Source organism: Vidua chalybeata, chromosome 6 (genome assembly GCF_026979565.1).
Source record: "Vidua chalybeata isolate OUT-0048 chromosome 6, bVidCha1 merged haplotype, whole genome shotgun sequence".
Taxonomy (NCBI): Eukaryota; Metazoa; Chordata; class Aves; order Passeriformes; family Viduidae; genus Vidua; species Vidua chalybeata.
The window spans coordinates 8,704,840-8,724,018 of NC_071535.1; the positions used below are offsets into that span (position 1 = coordinate 8,704,840).

At 45.4% G+C, this 19,179-nt stretch overlaps 1 protein-coding gene across 6 annotated transcripts in view; it reads right to left on the reverse strand.

Annotated features, from left to right (window-relative positions):
- The window catches only part of LOC128789365 (inverted formin-2-like), a 41,590-nt gene that overhangs the window by 15,982 nt on the left and 6,429 nt on the right, over nt 1-19,179 (reverse strand). For 5 of the 6 annotated variants that reach the window (XM_053945275.1, XM_053945277.1, XM_053945276.1 and 2 more), the window contains exons 2-8: nt 6,118-6,526; nt 4,710-4,825; nt 4,002-4,161; nt 3,183-3,216; nt 2,014-2,155; nt 1,770-1,911; nt 382-1,269 (exon numbers count right to left, since the gene is read on the reverse strand). In XM_053945275.1, the coding sequence (XP_053801250.1) occupies nt 382-1,269; nt 1,770-1,911; nt 2,014-2,155; nt 3,183-3,216; nt 4,002-4,161; nt 4,710-4,825; nt 6,118-6,526 (1,891 nt within the window). Of the gene's footprint in view, nt 1-381; nt 1,270-1,769; nt 1,912-2,013; nt 2,156-3,178; nt 3,217-4,001; nt 4,162-4,709; nt 4,826-6,117; nt 6,527-19,179 lie in introns of those variants that run through there. The other variant, XM_053945281.1, reaches the window with a different exon arrangement.

Below are 19,179 nucleotides of genomic sequence, written 5' to 3' on the forward strand. Positions count from 1 at the left end.
ATACAAGATACAAGCATAGATGAGCTGGGTAGTAAAAGTTTGGGGAACGCAGATCAGAGCCTGATCTAAGGCATGTCATAGTGATTAGGAAAATATTCCCATCCCTTTCTCTTCTTTTAAGTTCAAATTATTTTAGTAATAAACAAGCTATTCCAAAGTACTAATTCAGTTGGAATAGTTACTTTTACATTAGTAGATCCATGTTACTTTTATATCAGCTCTGTAGGTCAAAAGTAAAGGAAATCAGGAAAGTTCTGTATTGAAACAGAGTCAACCACATCTGACAAACTTTAAGATAGTATTTCTTCCCCTGGGAAGCAAAAGCAGCAGTGTAAAGCACCCCTAAAGCAGCTGCAGTGACTTTATGCCAGAAGCACCCACCTCTCACCACGTTGGAGGGCAGCTTCTGCCAGTTCAGCTTCTTCATTCTCAGCGTTGGTGTCTTCATTGTCTTGTGGGGAGGCCTGCCCAAGCCCAGGGGGCAGCTGTACTGGGAAGCCACCACAGCTTCTATGTGATCTCCTGTCATGCCAGGAAGAAGGGGTGGAGGGGGAGGGATGCCACCCATGCCAGGTAACGGAGGTGGAGGGGGTGGGATACCAATCATGCCAGGCAATGGAGGTGGAGGAGGAGGGATGCCACCCATGCCAGGCAGTGGGGGTGGAGGAGGGATACCACCCATGCCAGGCAATGGAGGTGGAGGAGGAGGGATACCACCCATGCCAGGCAGTGACGGTGGAGGAGGAGGGATACCACCCATGCCAGGCAGTGGGGGTGGAGGTGGAGGAATGCCCCCCATGCCAGGCAATGGTGGAGGAGGAGGAGGAGGAGGGGGAGGGGGAACACCCCCCATGCCAGGCAATGGGGGTGGAGGGGGAGGGATGCCAGGGAGTGGAGGTGCATTTGTCATGGGGGATGTGGGGGTCATGGCTGCTGTGCCAGAGGGTGGAGGTGGTGGGGCTGGAGGTGCTGGGTTGGGAGCGGTGTTGGAGGGAGGGTTAGATTTCTCCGGCAGGGCACAGCAGGCCATGAACTGGCAGGATGAGATCTTCTTTTCGTTGTCCAGTGGCCCTGAGGATGTTGCTGGTGGCCTGGTGGGGTTTGATGATCCCGCTGGACACCGAGCTGCACGTGCACATGGCTCTGGTTCAGCCTGGACACCTCCAGCTGCGCTCCCAGACAGGCGGTTTTCAGCTCGCTTTTGCTTGTTTGGATGTTTTTTGATAGACAGCAGCCTCTCAATGACTTCTTCAACTGTGTTCCCTTGGACTAGAGAAACGAGTCAGGGTCAGGGAAGGGAACAAGGCCCACAGGCTGCTTCATGCTGTTCAACCCTCACCAAGCAGTAGATCTGGAGCCCTGGAGAGTCCATTTCCTGGTGTCACTTTACACAATTACACTTTTCACTTCTAGGCAATTTCTTTCCCATGTGCCCAGCCCACAGACACTTCATAGCGTGCCTGCCAGCAAGACAGGCCAGCACCAGTGGCAAGATGCCAGTAAGGACAGATTCCCACTGACTCCCATGAGCCAAAACTCAGGGATTAACCATTAAAACAAGACTGGGAATCCCAAGCCCACTGCTAAATGTGGCCACCCACAGGGATGAACCTTCACTTGACCTCATACAGAAGGTTAGAGCTTTGTCTCACTTCTGTTCAGCTCTCTCTAAGTCCCACAGATTATTTCCTGCACACTGGGGAAAGATTTTTATGGGACAAGAGAAAACAAGATGAGTGTGCAAGGCTGGATGGGTATGTCATTCTTACTGTCATTGGCAAGTAAAAGGGCTCTGTTCACTACGGCATCCAAGGACTCCCAGAGCAGGAGGTTGGAATGATGAGAGGGTTCCAAGTGCAGCAGGCTCTGCAGGATGGACAGCAGCTGGACAGAGACTGGAGAGCGGCTCACCTGGAAGACAGAGCAGCTTCTGTCACAACAAGGCTGGTTCCCAGCAAAGTGGATTCACTTGGCCACTGTGGTGCCTCACACCCCATGCGAGGGGCAACTTACTTTGTTGAAGAGAGATGAAAAGACCTCATGATGATCATTCATGTTTATGCCATCACACATCCTTAATAATTCCTCATCATCCTCTATTTTGAACTCCTCAAATGTGTCACACTGGATAAGCAGATCCTCCTCCTCGATGTCTCTGCAATATTACAGCATTTGTTTTCATTGGAGAGCCCTTCACTAATTTTCAGATTACTGTTTTTGTTAAATGGCTTTTATCTCTTTGCCTCTTGGACTCAGCCAGTTGGTGTTGAAAATACCCAACTCTGCCTGATTTATAAAGGATGAGATGCCACCAGTGCATCCTTTCTTGAACAGAATGTACCTCTTCCTACAATCAACACATACAAAGGAATGAGACTTTTCATGGCATAACCTGGCCCAGCACAGGCTTGCTGTGGAATTCTCCTTGGAGCTGTAACATCAGAGTGGCATTCTGACCCTTTTGCAACCAGGCTGCCACCTTCATTTTTTTAAAGTCAAGACTAATTGAAAATATTCCAGTGAAGTTTCTTTTTGAAAAACCTTCTTCTCTGTTATTCAAAACTGGATTTAAAAAAACATAGACACTCTAAAGTTTTTCAGGACTCTCAAGACCATTCAGCGTTAGAATTTTACAGCTGCTGCTCTAATAAAAGATTTTCTCTTCCCTAATTTTGATGGTGTTGGATTGAGCAATTCCAGTTACATGGATAACTGCAACTCACATTAACTGCATTCTAGAATTTATCACAGATGTTTCTGATAGAACATAATTTTAAAATTACATTCAGATATACATTAGTAAATTGTTTTAGCTGGATGAATCTGGGACCAACAGCAGCAGTGGTGTTGAACACAGTGAGCTGCTCAGTGAGGCCACAGTGAGGCCACTGCTTCAGATTCAGTTTGAAACAGCCTCAATGAGGACATTGCTGCTCCATCTGTGCCCAGAACTCTGTGCATGCCATCTGTGCCAACAGCTGCCCCTGTGACACTGTGGTTGGCAAGAGCATCTTAACACTGGCCAAGTGCCTCTAGCTCCCATGAAATGGGTGCATACAAGCATGGTCCACTCCACCCAAGAACACTGCACTTCACACAACAGAAGGTTGGGTAAGTATTAAGTTTCCAAAGCTACTTCACTGTGAATGTCATTTTACAGAAATTGAAGTAGAGATCCTTACCTTAGCTTGTCTAAAACATCCAACAGCTGAAGCCCTGGTAGGTGAAAAAAATATAGTTGCATTATGACCCACTTGGTACTTATTTGTTATGATTTTATATATGTTATGCTCATAAAAACTTTTTGTAGAGAGAAAAAGTGAAAATATCTTCAGGTGTATCTATCAAAGTGGGTAGAGTCATCTGGTAAATGATGAGACACCACAGCACACATCTGCAGCACTTGTGTGAACCACTGCACAATCCCCCTGAGGTTATTGAGTGACACAGGCACTTTTGAGGCACGAGTGACCTCAATCCAAATTAGATATCTAAGATCAGTCTGATACAATCAAATGTTCCTTGATCTCCATGGAGAGAAATGGAGCCCAGGCTCATCAACTCAGATGCACCCAGCATGTGAGGTGAATCCCAACAATGCTACCTAGGAGCCTGGGATTCTAGCAGTTGGAAAGTTCTGAACCATGGGAAAACCTCTGTGGCTCAACTGAGTAGACACAGAGTGAAGAAACTTTATCAACTCTTACAAGTAGTTGCAATATATGGAGATGTGGTGGTTGGTTATAGAAATGCTCTGAAGAAGCTCAAGTGATACAGTGCTGCTGGGATTCCAGAAAAGATCAAAGCTATGGGAAAGCAGCAAAGTAAAAAAAAAAATCTGTTGACAGAAAGGCTGTTGAGAATAAAGGTCAAAAGACAGAAGAAAATTAATATTTGCAGTTTTGCTCCCCAGCCTCTTCAGGCACCTTATGGATACATCAGGAAAAAAAACCATTTGGTAACTGACTTTCTCCAGGGAAAGGTGTAACAAACATCCTTACCTATGAACTCGTTCCTGATTTGTGTCCTTGTTCTCAGCTCTTCTTTCCCCAGGATGATGGCATTGATAGCACTCAGCAGTGTCACCATGTATGGCACATTGTCTGTGTTGGACAGCTCGTTCATTATGATGCTGAATCGATACTGCTGGTTCTTCACACTCTGTGGGTAACACAACTGATACTATGACAAGGATGGTCTATACAGACATAAATGCCCATGACTGTGGGGCAGGCTCTCAGATGGAATTAGCATCTGAAATCCTCAGTTTATCCCACTGTCCACAGAACAGGAAGACATGGGTAAAAGCAGGACTCCTCCATTATGGAGCAGGGCCTGGCTGGCACAGAAAGTCATTGGAAACACCTCCTGGATCCCTTTGTGCTTTCTGGTAACTGATGCATGTACCTGAGCTCGTGGGCAGTGAAACCTGTGGATGTGGCACCATTTATTCTGCTGATCTGGTGGTGCTTTTGCTGCCAGAAAGCACCTTGTGGTTTGCAGTCATCTGTCCACACAAGTCACAGAACTGCACCACAGACCTACACTGACCACAAAAAACTTCCTACAGCTTTCACCTTATAAAACCCTACTTCTCTTACCAAAACAATGCAAAATATAAACTTTATTCCCACCCTTTTCTGTGGTACATGAATCTGTCTGCATGGATCAAAGACAAGCCATTCCTCCTGCTCCAACCAAACACTTGCCTTGTAATGGTCCAAAGCATCCAGAGCCAAAGAGTGGCCATCTGATGAGTAAATGCACAGTGCAGCCAGGAGCTCAAATATTTGCTTTTTGACCATGACATTAGTTGTGTCAAGTGCTGTAGGAAAAACAGAACAAAAGAAAGCAGAATTTATAATGACATTAATATTCTGAATCTCAGTGTCTTCTGCTACATGAATTATGAGCAGTAGTATAAAAGAGACTGAAGGAGGGGACCCATTACAGTGGAAGATAGGAAGAGAAATATCTTAATGTACAGATATCTCATCCCAATAGCATTATGGGATGGTAAATTCCAGTGGGAACAGTAAATGCTACAGGTATCCCCTTGAGATTTTAGTGCAGCTTGTAGTTATTCATCTTTTCCATGTCCCAGCGACATGCTGCAACAGCAGCCAAGATTTTTCAGCACTCACAAAATTTATTTCCCATTTTCACATATGGGTATTTTCTAGAACAGCAGATGAACAATTTTCTTTGATTAATGACTCTTATTTTTTGTGCAGAAAAGCTCAATATGCATATGAGTTAGAGCAATTGTTCCAAGGGGTCCCATGTATTCCCTTCTTGTACTACTCTTTCTCTGTGAGCCCTGGGAGCTGTTGTATTTTTTCTATATTAGAGCACTAAGAAGCTCCAAGACTGAAAATCCAGGATACCCCCCTGTTTTCACAGTACAAAAATGCCATGTCCATATTTTATATAAGCTAAGAAAATACAGGGTGAAGAGGAAGGAAAGGGACTTCAAAACTGAAGAGGGAAGCACGTCAGCTTTCAGACTAAATGCATTTAAAAAAGCTATTGATAAGGGTTTCTGGGTACAGAAGTTATCCTTCCAGCACCAGCACCATTAAGTGCTGTATAATAAGTCCTACAAGACGCCCTGATGAATTTCAAAGCTAACAATGAGCCAAGTGAATGGCAGGAGAATGTAAGTGGTGTTACCCACAATCTTCCAGGAGGCGCAGAGTGAGCAGCACAGAGAGCAGGCTCTCTTGAGTCCAAACATGCTACTTTCCCTCCTCTTTACAGGCTAAGAGACTCCAAGCCCTTTCAGTTCCTTTCCTCTGCCCTTGGGGCTCTCGAAGATTGAATAGCAAATGTCTGCTGACAACCAAAGGGTTGAAGATTTCTCATGCCTGTATACAGATAAGGCTGGGTTTATTCCCAGCTTCTCAGTAAACTATGACAATATTTGTGTGGAAATAGCACTGGGTGGCTAAGGCAATGTGATTTCATAGCAGTTTTATTTTAAAGAAGAAAATAATCTCATTAATCACTTGTGACCAACCATTTTCAACTAGCTTGGTGCAGGGCAAGAGGATAAGCAACAGGAGAGTGCCTCCCACCCCAGTGCTGCATGGACAAAGCAGGAAGGTGTCTCCTCACCTTGGAAGAGTTTTCTGACGTAGCCCTCGTTGCTCACAATGTATTCTATGCCTTTGTGGGAGTTCATGACCGCTCGCACACAGCTAATGCAGGTGAGCTGGAGCAAGGCATCGGATATCCTGGCCACTCCTCGCCCTGACAGCCTGTCCAGGGCCTCCAGGAGGAGATCCAGCCCGGACAGCTCCAGGAACTGGACCATCCAGGCATGGTCGCTGTTCTCCAGCCTCTTCTTCAGCCCGGAGTAGTTCACCACTGAGGGCATTTGCAGGAGACGGATGCACAGCTCTGGCTCTGCGTTTTCCAGGTTGGCCTCTGACTGGTCGGTCTCCTGGGGTCCCAGTTTCTCCTTCAGGGCAGCCCACTTCTTGTGGGCACCTTCCTTTTTGACTGACATTGTGAACGGCTTGTTCTGAAAGAAAAAGAAGAGACAAAGTGAGAAGTTTGTCTGGGCTACCAAAAATGATCCAGTAGCCATGCTTTTTATCCAGTAATTGGGATGTAAAGCCCAGCTACAGCAGGTCACAGCTCTCCAGCATGTAGGGCATACACTGGAACCAGTCCTCTGTTGAAGAAACTCAATATATCCCCACCTTAACCACACACATTACATTTAGGCTCTCAAGACTCTGTGGAGAGACTTTTAGCACATCCAAGCCACCAAGTACAGCTTTAAAAATAGCCAATTTGCACCAGTCAATTGCCCCTACCTATTTTCATGCAGTGAAAGGAAAAGGTTGGAAACAGCATTATCAGCTCTGATCTCCTAATGCCCATTAAACCACTCCAAAATCTCACTGTGCTGGAGAGGCTGTGCAGTTTCTAAGCGTTTGTAATGGGATGGAGAAATCATTTTGAGCATATCCTGCTCATAAGAGTATCTGATTACCCTGTTCCTTTTTCGCTTTTGTTTCTTTTGACTGATGTTGAGGTTGATTTTATAGCACTCACTTAATCCCTTCCTGTCTGCTGTAATTGCAAATATGTTTGTACACATGGTGTTTATGCCTGATAATGTGAGAACCTGACAGGCTGTGAGTGCAGGTACAGCAGCAGGAGGCTGGCTACAAAATCAGCAGAGCACTTTTTTGGAGATGGGGAGCAATGGTCCGTCTCCCTGGAGGACACAGCCTGTCCAGCCAGGCCATCAGCAGCAAGGAAGGCCAGGAACTGATTCAGCACAGAGAAACTGCAAAGCCAAATGTAACTCTTGGTGCCAGATTTTATGGTTTTAGGCAGGATGATTATTTTTCAGACTCACAGGAATCAAGTCATACAATGCAGGTCCTTTTCAAAGCTGCATGCAATGGTTTTGGCCACTGAGATCAGCTCAGTTGGTCACAGCACCATGCTAATAATGCCAAGGCTGTGGATTTGATCCCCATATGGGCCGTTCACTTAAGAGTTGGATTTGATGATCCTTGTGGGTCCCTTCCAACTCAGAATATTCTATGAATCTGTGATTCTGTTTAAAAGCTGAATTACTCCCATAGATGACAGTTTGCCCCACAAAAATTGATGCTACCTCCCCGTCCTGCCACACCACCAGTACCTCTGTTCACCATGGCTGCTGAGCCTGCAAAGAGCTCAAAATAACCTGGGGCCAGCTGGCCCCAAAACTCAGCACTTAGGGGACTGAAGGGATTATGGGAGACTCTTATTTTCCCTTCCCAGCTCGAGCACAAGGCTTTCTAGCCCAACAGTGACTAGAAAAATGCTTGAAAAATCTAAACTAAGTAATCTCTGGAAGGTTGATTTTTTTTTTTTTCCCAGAAAGCCAAGATAAAGGATGGACCCTTTACACTGGTTGGAAAAAAAATCTCATTATAAAGCTTGCCTTGTGATTTTTCCTGGGGACTGTGCCATTGAGAAAGGTCCTGGCTCCTTCCCTGCAGCAGAGCTGCATGGCTTCTGTTTTACCCAAAGAGTCATTCTGGCAATCTCCCCTTGGCAATTATACAGCCAAAAGATTTGTTCACTGGTTAGTGACAGGCATGATATTATAGGTCTAAATATGCCTCTTGGAAAGATGCAAAGTGTGATGGGCTAGGACACCTGAAAAATTTATCTGAGAAAATGTGATGGTGGGACTTTCTGGCAGCTCACAGCGTCAAAGTCTGCATTGAGAGGTCAAAGGGGTGGAAGAGTTAGCAGGATTTGGTGACAGAAAATCCATTTAGAGAGCTCTGGAGAAACCCTCTTGCAGAGTTTTCTTTTGCTTCAGGGGGAAAGGAGCTGGCCAAGCACCCAGTTGCTCCCTGTTCTGTTAGCTGAAAAAATGATGGTCACGATCCAAAAACATGAAGTGGCAAATATACCATCTGAGAACACACTGTACAGCTGAAAAGTGATAAAAAGGACCATAAAAAAACCAACTCAACCAATCCCCAAACAAACCTCCCTGCCAAAGCACAGACTTGAGTTTCCAAGATTTGTCATCACTCCCTGCAGTCCAGAGCCCTTACTCACTCTTGGTAAAATTCTTTTTGGGATTAGTCAACCCCAGTCCCACCCCTGTATTCAAGCCCAGGAATCTGGGTTAGGCCTGATGCAAAGAAGAGAAATCCTTCCTCACTGGAGGGAGAGAAGCAAAAGTTTCCTGCCCCAGGTTCACAGCCCTAGGGATGGGGCAGCATCCTACACCTCTCATCAGTCATGGGGACTGCAAATCTACTCTCATGGGGCTGGAGAGGTCCACCTGCAGTCAAATTCTCCTCCACGCTGTGCATGGAGCCCAGCCATCTCTTTCCAGTGCTGGGGTCAAGCTGGACCTTCAGTGTAGGGCAGTACTGAGGGCCATCTGACCTGGGTGCTGCAGAAGTGGCTGCCAACTGCAAGCTCCTCTTGTGTGACTTCTTTTTATACTCAGCAAATCGCTTTTTTCATTTGAACATGAATAAACATTTCTTATCCAGCCAGATAACAACGCAGGCTGACTTTTTGCTCTCAGATGTATGAATTAGATTGTATTTGTATTATATTGTATCAGCTACAGCAAGTCAGAGAAATTACAACAGCATTATTGACCTCAGGCTTAGCAGATTCCTGAAAATTAAGCTCCACCAGTGCAACAGGAGACAGGAAATACTGAGAGAGCATCCTGTTTACCACAGATTTGTTCTGAATTATCCTTCCCTCCCACCTGCTCCACACAGATGTGAAGAGATGAGAAACAGAACCGGGCAGCACCTCTCCAAACAGTCCTGGCTTGTGTTTTTATGCACTAAAATGAACAAATTGGATTGATTAAATATTCTTCCCTACAGAGAGCGCATCCTTTTTGTAGAAAAGCATAAAGGTAGCTAATGTATCTAATTGTAAAAAGGGAATAAAATAAACAGAAGCTGTACTATATAAATGGAAAGGAAATGAACATGGAGGAGATGGCAATACGACTTTGCAGATGGTGTGATAAATCTGTTTACAAACACAGATGAGAGTGATATATTGTGAACGCAACATCTTTCCATATTTTCCATGAAGCAAAGTGTTGCAAAGATGTTCAGATACATCCTTAAAGGGCTGCTGGTTTTGCCTTTTATCTCTGACCACAGAAGCTTGTTAGCAGGTAAATGATCTCAGCAGAGTGAGACAGACAAGGACTGAAATGGAACACATCTATCTGGCTGGCTCACAGAGGCTATTTAGACTGTGTTGGCCACAGGAAGGAAAGTGCCCTGACAAAACCAGACATGACAGCTGAATACACCTCACCTTTTGCCAGAAGAAGGGGAGCTTTGCTTTTTGTTTCCCAGGACAGAGAGGAGGCTGTGATGGTGGAAGCAATGTCCCAGACCCTGTGTCTGACCACGCCTGCAGCACCCACGCTCTGCCTGCCCAGCACTGGGGCTGGGTGCTGCTCCCTCGGGCACAACCTGACAGCTTGTCTGTGCTTGCTGCTGTGGGGACACTCACAGCCACAACACAGAATCACAGAATACTTTAGGTTAGATCAAAGATCTTTAAGATCATTGACTCCAACCATTAACCCAGCACTGCCAAGCCCACCACTAAACCATGTCCCCAGGTGCCACATCTGCATGCCTTAAATACAAGCCTCTCCTCATCTTCTTACCCTCAGAAGTCAGTTGGCCCTGATGGGGAATCACAGAATGTTAAGGGGTTAGAATGGACCCTAAAGATCATCTAGTCCCATTCCCCCTACCATAGGCAGGGACATCTCCCACCAGACCAGGTTGCTCAAAGCCCCATCCAGCCTGGCCTGGATGCCAGGATGCCATTGTGGCATCCACGACCTCTCTGGGCAACCTGTGACAGTGTCTAGCTACCCTCACAGTAAAAAAGTTTCCCCTCTTTGAATCTGTACTCATTACTCCTTGTCCTGTCACTACAGCTCCTGATAGAGAGTCTCTCTCTGGCTTCCCTGTAGGCCCCCTTCACTTACTGGAAGGCTGCTATAAGGTCTAAAGCAGCATCAATGTAAAAATACTCTTAATTTTAGGAGATTGCTTTGGGAAACATAAAGATATCCTGAGAGCTTGTGTTCTTGCACGTGGCAACAGCAACATCACAATTCATGGTGCCAAATCCTTGGATCAATGGGTTTGCGAAGTTATAATGTTCCCTGCATCCATCCAACCTGGTCTGTAAAACTTTCTCCTCCTTTCTTTCTAAATCAGGTGCTTCCCAGATTCAGTTTTCTGTGCCTCTCTGTCCTTCAAGTCCACTCCTAGGGAGATGACATCTGTGGGAGATAAATCAGGGCACATCAATACTTCCTCCATCCTGTGAGGCTGTGGAGAACAGAGCTGCACAGCAGAGCTTTCAGTCTAAATTATTACATGCCTCCAGGATGACACGGATCACAGCAAGGACTGGGGAGGACATGTAAAAAGAGATTTCTCAGGGCAGCTAAGCACAATTGAGTGAAAACAAAAGGGAGAAAAACTGCAGGTCAAAACTATTCTGATTTTTTGGGGAGCAGACCCACTGCCTATGCAGAAGAATGGGACTTGGGGGCTGGCGTGTGTGAGGGGGAACAGCAGCTCCTTGCTGCCCTTTGAAGAATTCTGGGAACATCCCAATCCCACATGCTGCCCTCACAGCCCTCTGCTCCCCTCCACAAGACTGCCAGGGTGAGAAAAGCTCCTCATGCTGCTCAGTCCTCCCTCCCTTCCATGCCTGTTCCTGGCACTCAGGAGCCTGTTCTGCCTGGCTGACTGCTAATGACAGGTTTCGCTTCTGGGGAGTTCCAGTTTTCCCTCTGCTGCTGGGAATACGCCAAGCCTTTGTATTTTGCAACATGTCAGACTACTCAGTCACTATAAAGAAACAACATCCTGGCTTTGTGCTTTCCAAAATCACTTCTGGAAGTGTGATGCGTTTCCTTCACCTCTCATTTTGCTTTCATTTGTGCTGTTGTTTTCCTATGCAGTGTCGTTAGAGCTCACCCACATTAAGGCCAACAAATCATCCCCCCATCCACCAAGACGAGTTGGGGAAACCACAGATCTCTATTTTAGACACCAGCCTGACCCCCTGGCGTGGGCCCATCAGTGTCTGTAGGAACCAGCAGCATTTTCAGTGTCCCAGGGCAGCTGGGATAAGGGCATGGTGGGAAATTCAGGCAAGCAAACCAAAGGCATGGTTTGCACAATGGACCTTGCCCCAGCATGCAAACCAAGTGCTGCTCCATCCTTCTGCTGCCATGGCCAGCAGCCTCAGCAGTCTTTAGATCTACATATTCTGTAGATCACCTGTATCAGAGGCCAGAATGTGTGATTTATGATCAAAAATTGAAAGGTTTTGGAATGAGCGCCCACTCTTGCTCTTCAGTACTGATCAAGGTCTCTGGCACACTGAGCTTTGCTCTGGCACAGCCTATAGGAGCTCTCACAAGACAGCCCAGGTCGGCTGTGGCCTCAGCAGTGCTGCAAACCATTATGGGGAATATTTTGTCTTTAGAAAATGAGGGAGCATGGACACACACCCTGCTGCAGCTGGTGGGCAGGAACTGTGCCATCCACACTCCGACTGGGCCTGGCACTGGGCTGGCAGTGGCTCCTGCTGGCAGTAAATTCCCAGAAAAGGACTTCAGAGCATAGACAAAGAATGGCCATACTGGTATAAATTTGTATGTATTTTGCTAGTATAGCTTATTCTTTCACAAATAAAGGAAAAACATTGTTCTGATTCAGTCACATTCACCACTATTAGGATGCCATGTGCCACACAGCTTTTCTCTCCTGGGCAACTACAGACTACTATTGTGAGATGTCTCACAAAATGGGTAAATGTGTCCATTCAATATGTATTGGTAGCACTGGAGTTGCATCAGGTTTAACCCCACCATTAGAAAAAAAAAAAATCGTCGGTGCCTTCTTCCTCGTAAATAAACAAATTTCTCATGGGCTGCTAAAGGACCACAAACAAATCAAGCTCAAGTGAAATGCTCAAGGACATTTATGTCAGGATCTTCAGTGGCCTCTAAACCCTTATTTTATGAGAGGTTCCACAAGCTCAGCTTCATATGGGTCTGAAACCACTCTCTGTTACTATAAGTGTGAAGACACAATAATCACTTCCCTTAACGTGGTGAGCCAGGTTTAAACCAGACTGGTGCAGCTGTCAGATTTTGTTTCTGTAATGGCCACTGCCACTGGGTGGGGGGGGGGGGGGGAAACTGGCTTATCTGTGTGAGTGCCAAGTCAGACAAACCAGTATCAGAAGCTCTCCATGGTGGGTACAAACCCTGGGCACCCTCAGGTGCTACCACAGGCCTTGGCAGGCACAGCAGGTTCCATGCTGGAGGGATGTGAGGTGGTGGCCAGCACTGGCCCCATGCAGAGGGTGCCAGCCCCCAGCTGTGCTGCACCAAATGGGGCCAGCAGTGCTTCACCCCAGTCCTTCCCCACTGCTGGGAGCCAGAGAGGCATCCTGACTCCAGCCAGAAAGGAATGGACTCGGGTCCAGATCCCATGAAAACTCTGGTGGGACTAAGGTGGGTCTGGAGTCCCATCAATCTCCTGCTCCAGTGCCACACTCTCAGGCAGGGGCAGCAGCTCCATCTGCCAGCGATTTCAGCATCATTCAGCATTTTGGGATGCGATTTATTATTATCATTTGGGTCATGTGAGGAGCAGAAACTGTTACCCAGCAACATGGACAGTGCAGTGGTAACTTTCTAAGACTCCTGGCTTCTGCTCTGTGGGAAGCTGACACACAAGCAGATATGAGAGCCAAAACCCTTTTATTGCCTTTTTTTTTGGCTGATGTTTTTAAAAACCTCCCCAGGATGCCAAGAGGACAGAGAAAACTGTCAGAGGGAAGAATTCCTACCTCAGAGCTGAAGCCAAATTATTCCATTGTCTCTCCCACATGGAAGGATACTTCTCAACAAGTTGTGTGATCCTTCCTTTCCCCAGCCAGCTTCTTTTCTCCTTCTCTCATCAAGCAACCTTTAGTCAACATACTGTAAATCCCCAAACAAGTGTCTTGATAATTCACACACTCTAAGAAAGTTCAACAGGACGTCAGTGTCTGATAGCATGCAAATACCCCCCTCCCAAAAGATGCAAGAAGTGACTTTTCTGTAGCCTCCAGGGAAGGCATTTGCATGTCATTTGTCATCCTCATTCACCCAGTGCTGGTGGCTGGCAGGGCATCACTTCCCCGTGGGTTGGGAAGGTGGGAGCCTTGCCCCCACTCCATGTCTGTGTCCCAGTATGAAAAAGCACTCCTGCCATGGGGTGACCCAAAGCAGGGAAATTACCAAAGCAGGGTGATGATCTGGCAAAGGAAAGGAAAAACAATGAGAAGGAGAAAAGAGGATGCAGGGTGGTCAGGGTGGTGGGATGGAGAGCACGGGTGTGGGTGGGGACAGCCCCTTGCATCTTGCGTAAGTTGTGCTGGGTTTTCCGGCTTTGTGGCACCAGAGCTTTAAACAGGGCAAGACCTCAGGGGTCTTTGTAATGCTGAAAGAACCAGGACAGCTTAAAATATAGAGGATGTCTAGCCAAAGGCTGCCTACCCTAGGAAAGGGGCCACATATCAAAGGCTGGGAGCTCAGGCAGTGTCCTCTGGACAGGACTCACTCAATCACAAGAATTCTGCTCTCATTGGGCACCACTAAGGTCCTGCTCAGCTTCAGCCCAGCTTTTTTGGGCTGAGCAGGCTCTGAAGACACTAAAAGCTCTTTTTTACAGAAGATATCTCTGTGCCTTTCTGGTTGATATTTCATGTGAAAGCTAGTTTGCGAGCCACATCTGCAAAATGCATCCACTCAGCCTCTCGGGAGGTGTTAACTGAAACCCAGGCATTATTAAATTGTGAATATTTCAACATGGCCCATTTCAGCATAAGACTCCTGCCTGGCTCAGGGGCAGCAGTTAGGCTTCAAATGTTTATTTCTTACTCTGTGAGGTTCTACCCTGAACTAAACCTCCCAGATCAAAAGTTGGAACCCACATCAAGAGTCTTCCTGCCTTAGGTGGGAAACTCAAGCCTTGTGTGCATGAGCACGGCTCCACCAGTATCAGAAAGACACTGATCTGTCTGCCTTTTGGTCCAAATTCAGTTGGCCTTTAAGAGACCAAATTGCCCCCATGCTTTCTCATTAAAACAATTTCACCATAACAATGTAATGTCCAGGGAAATGACTCCGCATAATTCCCCATCCTGCCATAAGAAACACTCTGGGGGTGTGCCCATACAATCCAAGGCTATTGTTAATTCAGGATGGGTTTTACAAGAGCAAATGAATGTCCCTTTACATTTCATGCACTCCTGAAGTGTAATCCCCAAGCCCTCAAAAGATTAGTCACTAATCTGGGTCTTATGAGCAGGACCAGTCTCACAGCAGGTTTTAGGGGGAAAAAAATTAAGAGAAAAAAAAAAATCCTGCAAAGAAAGTATTGTGATGGTACAAATTCCTGTCCCTGAAAACCATGGAAGCCATGTTAAAGGTTATCAATTGGGTCCCATTACGTTTCATCTGAAGCCTGGATCTAAGAAATTACAGAAATGTTTCTCCTTTTAGAAAGGTTCCATCATTTCCGACATGAAAAAACCCCACCCAACAAAATCCCACAAAAAAAAAACCAAAAAAAAAAAAAACAAACAAAAAACCAACAACAACAAAAAACAAACAAAAAAAAAACCACCAAACAAACAAACAAACAGAAACAAAAAAAAAAAAAAAAAAAAAAAAAAAAAAAACCCCAGAAAACCCCAAAGCAAAAAAGCAGAAGTAGAGAAATTGGGCTGAAAAGCAGGAAAACCAGCTCTCAGGCTGCACTGCTCCTCTGCAGGCCACATGGACATGAACTTTCAAGGTGCTCAGAGAGAGGGCTAAATGGTTTTCCCCCAGTAAATCAGCCCAATTTTACTCCAATATTATAGCAGATGATTTGGTGGTCCTCTGAATAGTAACTACACCAAAATCAAATAGATTACATCAAAAATTAAGAATTTAGTTCCACGCTAGCTCAAGTACAGCAGAGATCCTCTACTTTTTGAGTATCACTCTGCTGCCTCTGAATCGCAGTGCAATGGCTTGACTGCCCACATGGCCGGTCCACAAAATTCAGAAATCCAATTAAACAGACATAAATACAACCCATTTGCCTTAAGGAATTAGATTATTCCTAATTACAGCAATCAGTGACTTCTTGCTGCTCTACATTTCTGTGACAAATCTATTCCCATGCCAGTGTCTTTTCAAGGAAGTCATGTCAAGGGTTTTGGAAAGGGAACACCCAGCTCATTTTGGGCTGGCAGGGAGACCTGTGCCAGCCAGAGGTCTGCTGCAATGGCTCTTTCTAGGTGATCCTTCCTAAAATGCCTCATCTCACTCCCCTCTAAATCACTAAATGTCAGCACAGATGTTATTCAAGAATGCGAGGTGCAATATTCACTTCTGCATCTCTGTGATGGGTTTTGTTGGGTACTCTGGCACCTATGGGGCCAGTGATAACAGCTACATGTCTACAGGGGAAAAATTAGGGAAATAAACTTGGATAATTCAATTTCTCTGTTCATTTGAGAACTGAACTCTGAGTTAAGTAAGCAGAAGGACCAGTGTCAAACAAAGCGCTAAAACGGCACTGAAGGGGAATTAGGTAAGGATGAAGACATACAAATTCAGGGAGAGAACAAAGTAAAATTTAAGGGAAGAGTTAAATCCTACCCCTGCCCACAGGGCTTCTGACCTTTGCAACATGACCTTATGCACCTATGGGGACAGCAGGAAATGCCAGAAGAGCTACTGGGATGTAAATGGGGTGAACTAATGATGACCTTCCCAGGTATTGGGATAGCACAGTGATAGCAGCCAGTTTGCTCCCTTGTGGGGAGCAGAGACATCTGAGCATCCTCAGGAAACCACGGGATCAAGACAGGAACTGCAGAGCTGACTGCTGCTGGCTCTTACTGAATTTCTCTACTCTCCTTGAAGACTGACATCCCTCCAGCTCTCTTGTCACAGACCAGCTCTCTGATTGCTTTGTGGCTGAATGCATTCACTTTAGAGGATGTTAAAAGGAGGAAAAAAAAAAAAAAGCTTTCTGAAATAGTCTTTATCTGATGAATACTTCCGATAACAAAAATAAAGGACTCTGCTACTGCCAGTAGCATATTTCCGGGAACTTTGTATCAAATGGGGTTGATCTGCTGAAAACATCCATAACATTTGCTCTGCAGTTCTTTTGGTAGGAAGCTTCTGCAAGAAAGAAACATGGGGAGGATGTTTTGGGGAGCGTCCTTCCACTTGAGGAGATTAAACCATGAACTGTGAGGAACCTGGAGCTTAATTTGGAAAGGTGTTGACAAAAATCTCTGCCAAAACCCCACACTGCACCAGCAGCTCTGCCCAGAGCACAGAGCCATGTACAGGTTTCTAAAGGATGTATGTGCTCCTAAGCATAGGTAAGAAACCTAATATTTGTTTATTTATCCTGCATACATATAATGCACCTGTGCTAAGGCTGCAGGGGAACTGCTTAGGCACTGCCAGGATGAAGGGTGCCACGGCAGCTGAACTCTGCTCCCTGGTACACATGCTGGTGCTGCAGCAGCAAAAAGATGTAATTACAGAAAAAAGACCTTCTGAGCCCTGCCCCAGAGGGAGAGGCAGGCAGGTCCTGTCCAGGGTTTAGCTGTATCCTTCCAGCAAAAGCACAAACCCTCCCCACCTGCACAAGGGTGAAGATCTTCACGCAGGCAGTAGCTCTTCCCTAGAAACCAGTTTGATGCTGAAGGTCCAGAGAGGAAAGGGTTGAGGGCATCACTAAGCCAAAGAGCTACCCAGACCCATATTTACTGACATCCCTTCTGAACAAAGCTACCAAGACACCAGAATGGTACAGAAGGGGGAAGTGTTTTTCCAGCTATTCTCCGACCAGGTTGCAAATGTGATTCCCTTCTCTCGAGATCAGCTTTTCCATTCAGCTGCTGCTGAATCACAGGGGTTGGTATCTCATCTGGTGAACAGCCCAAATGCAAACATCCGGAGTGTTTTTGTTCAGATAAGGCTGACCACAGCCAGGATTCCTAATGGCATGGGTGAAGCAAGTATTGCACACATTAAGAACAGCCCCAGATACTGCCAAGTACTTTCCTGCTTGCTTGTGTGAATGTGAACATTACCAAGGGTAATGAGAGAACCTGCTTAGCTGCTAGTTCAAGAAGTTAAGCATTTGAGCTGTTTAAAATAAATGCTTGAAGAAGGCTGGCTTAGCATGATTTCAACATTAATCCACTCCCAAAGATGCCTTCAGAGTATTTTCTCTGCTGCTGGGCAAAAAAGTTTGAAGAGCCTATTTTATAACACAGTAATCCTAAAACATTAACGGGTTTAACCTTTCATTTTGCTACAGTACTCATTCCAGCTGTTTTGAGAGGACCTAAAATTGTCCCCCTAGATACTAACTTTCCAGCTCCAACTCAGTTTTTTGTATTAATGTGAAAAGATTTTAGTATGGCCCAACCAACTGGGGATCATGGGAAAGGTCTCATGCTTGGTCAAAATGACCTTACTATAAAGCAGGATATCTAATGATTATCATTTTGACCCTTTTCAGTTTCTCCTTATCAGTTTAGATACTGTTTTGTTCTTTGCAAAGAAATCAGTTGTTCAATCATATCCTCAGGTTTGCATAGTCTAAAGAGTTGCAGTGCTTTATGCCAGCTGAACATGTGGCTGTCATTAATCTTCAAGAGGAAAAGCACTATATTTGTCTGATAAGTTAATATACAATGAATATTAGGATATAATTTTATAAGTGATTCATCTCTTCACATATGGCTTGCTTTCTTACAAGTGTTATCAGAACAGGGGTTTGCGAATTACAGGCTTGTAAATCAATTTAGCTTTGTATTAGTCCTTTCCCTTCCTTTTTAGATAAATAAAGGCCTTATTTAAGGCTTGCTAATGTTTGCGGAGGTTCAGTCCATTTCCAGTAATGGAAACAACAAAACCCAAAATTTATCCCCAGGCTTATAAAAGAAGCTTCAGAACTGGGTAAATATAAAATAACTCATGAATATTGGACAGCTTGTTCTGAAATGGGAAACTACAGCCCATCAGTGCATAAACAAGTGAGCACAGCCAGGCAGGCTTGGAAAGCAGCCTTCCAAGGGGGAACTGGAGCAGCTCAGCCAGTTTTCAGATGAGAGCTACTCGGAGCCTGCTGCCACATCGGCATGACACAAACCAGAAAGGAAGCAAGTTATAAAATGTATCAGGGAATAAAAACATTTGTTCCCCTCTTCACCTTCATGGCAGGCTCACATTTGCACCATTTGTCATATAAGTCAAGAAGAACACACATTCACAAATACTTTCTAAATTGCAGAGTCCACTGCTGACATGACAGGTAAATATTGCATTTGTACAGTTTTTTACTGCGTGTGAACTTTTTTGCTCTGTCTCAGAGCAGATTTGCTTCACTGCATTGTGCACCCAGTTGAAAGTTAAGCCGACCAATTCTAAAGGATTTATCTTTTTTTTTTTTTCTTTTCTAAATAGCAGAAGTAATTAATCTGCTTCAGAGAATGAATCAGCCTTTTCTGAGCTAGAAACACACAGAGGAGATTGTGGCTGTTTCT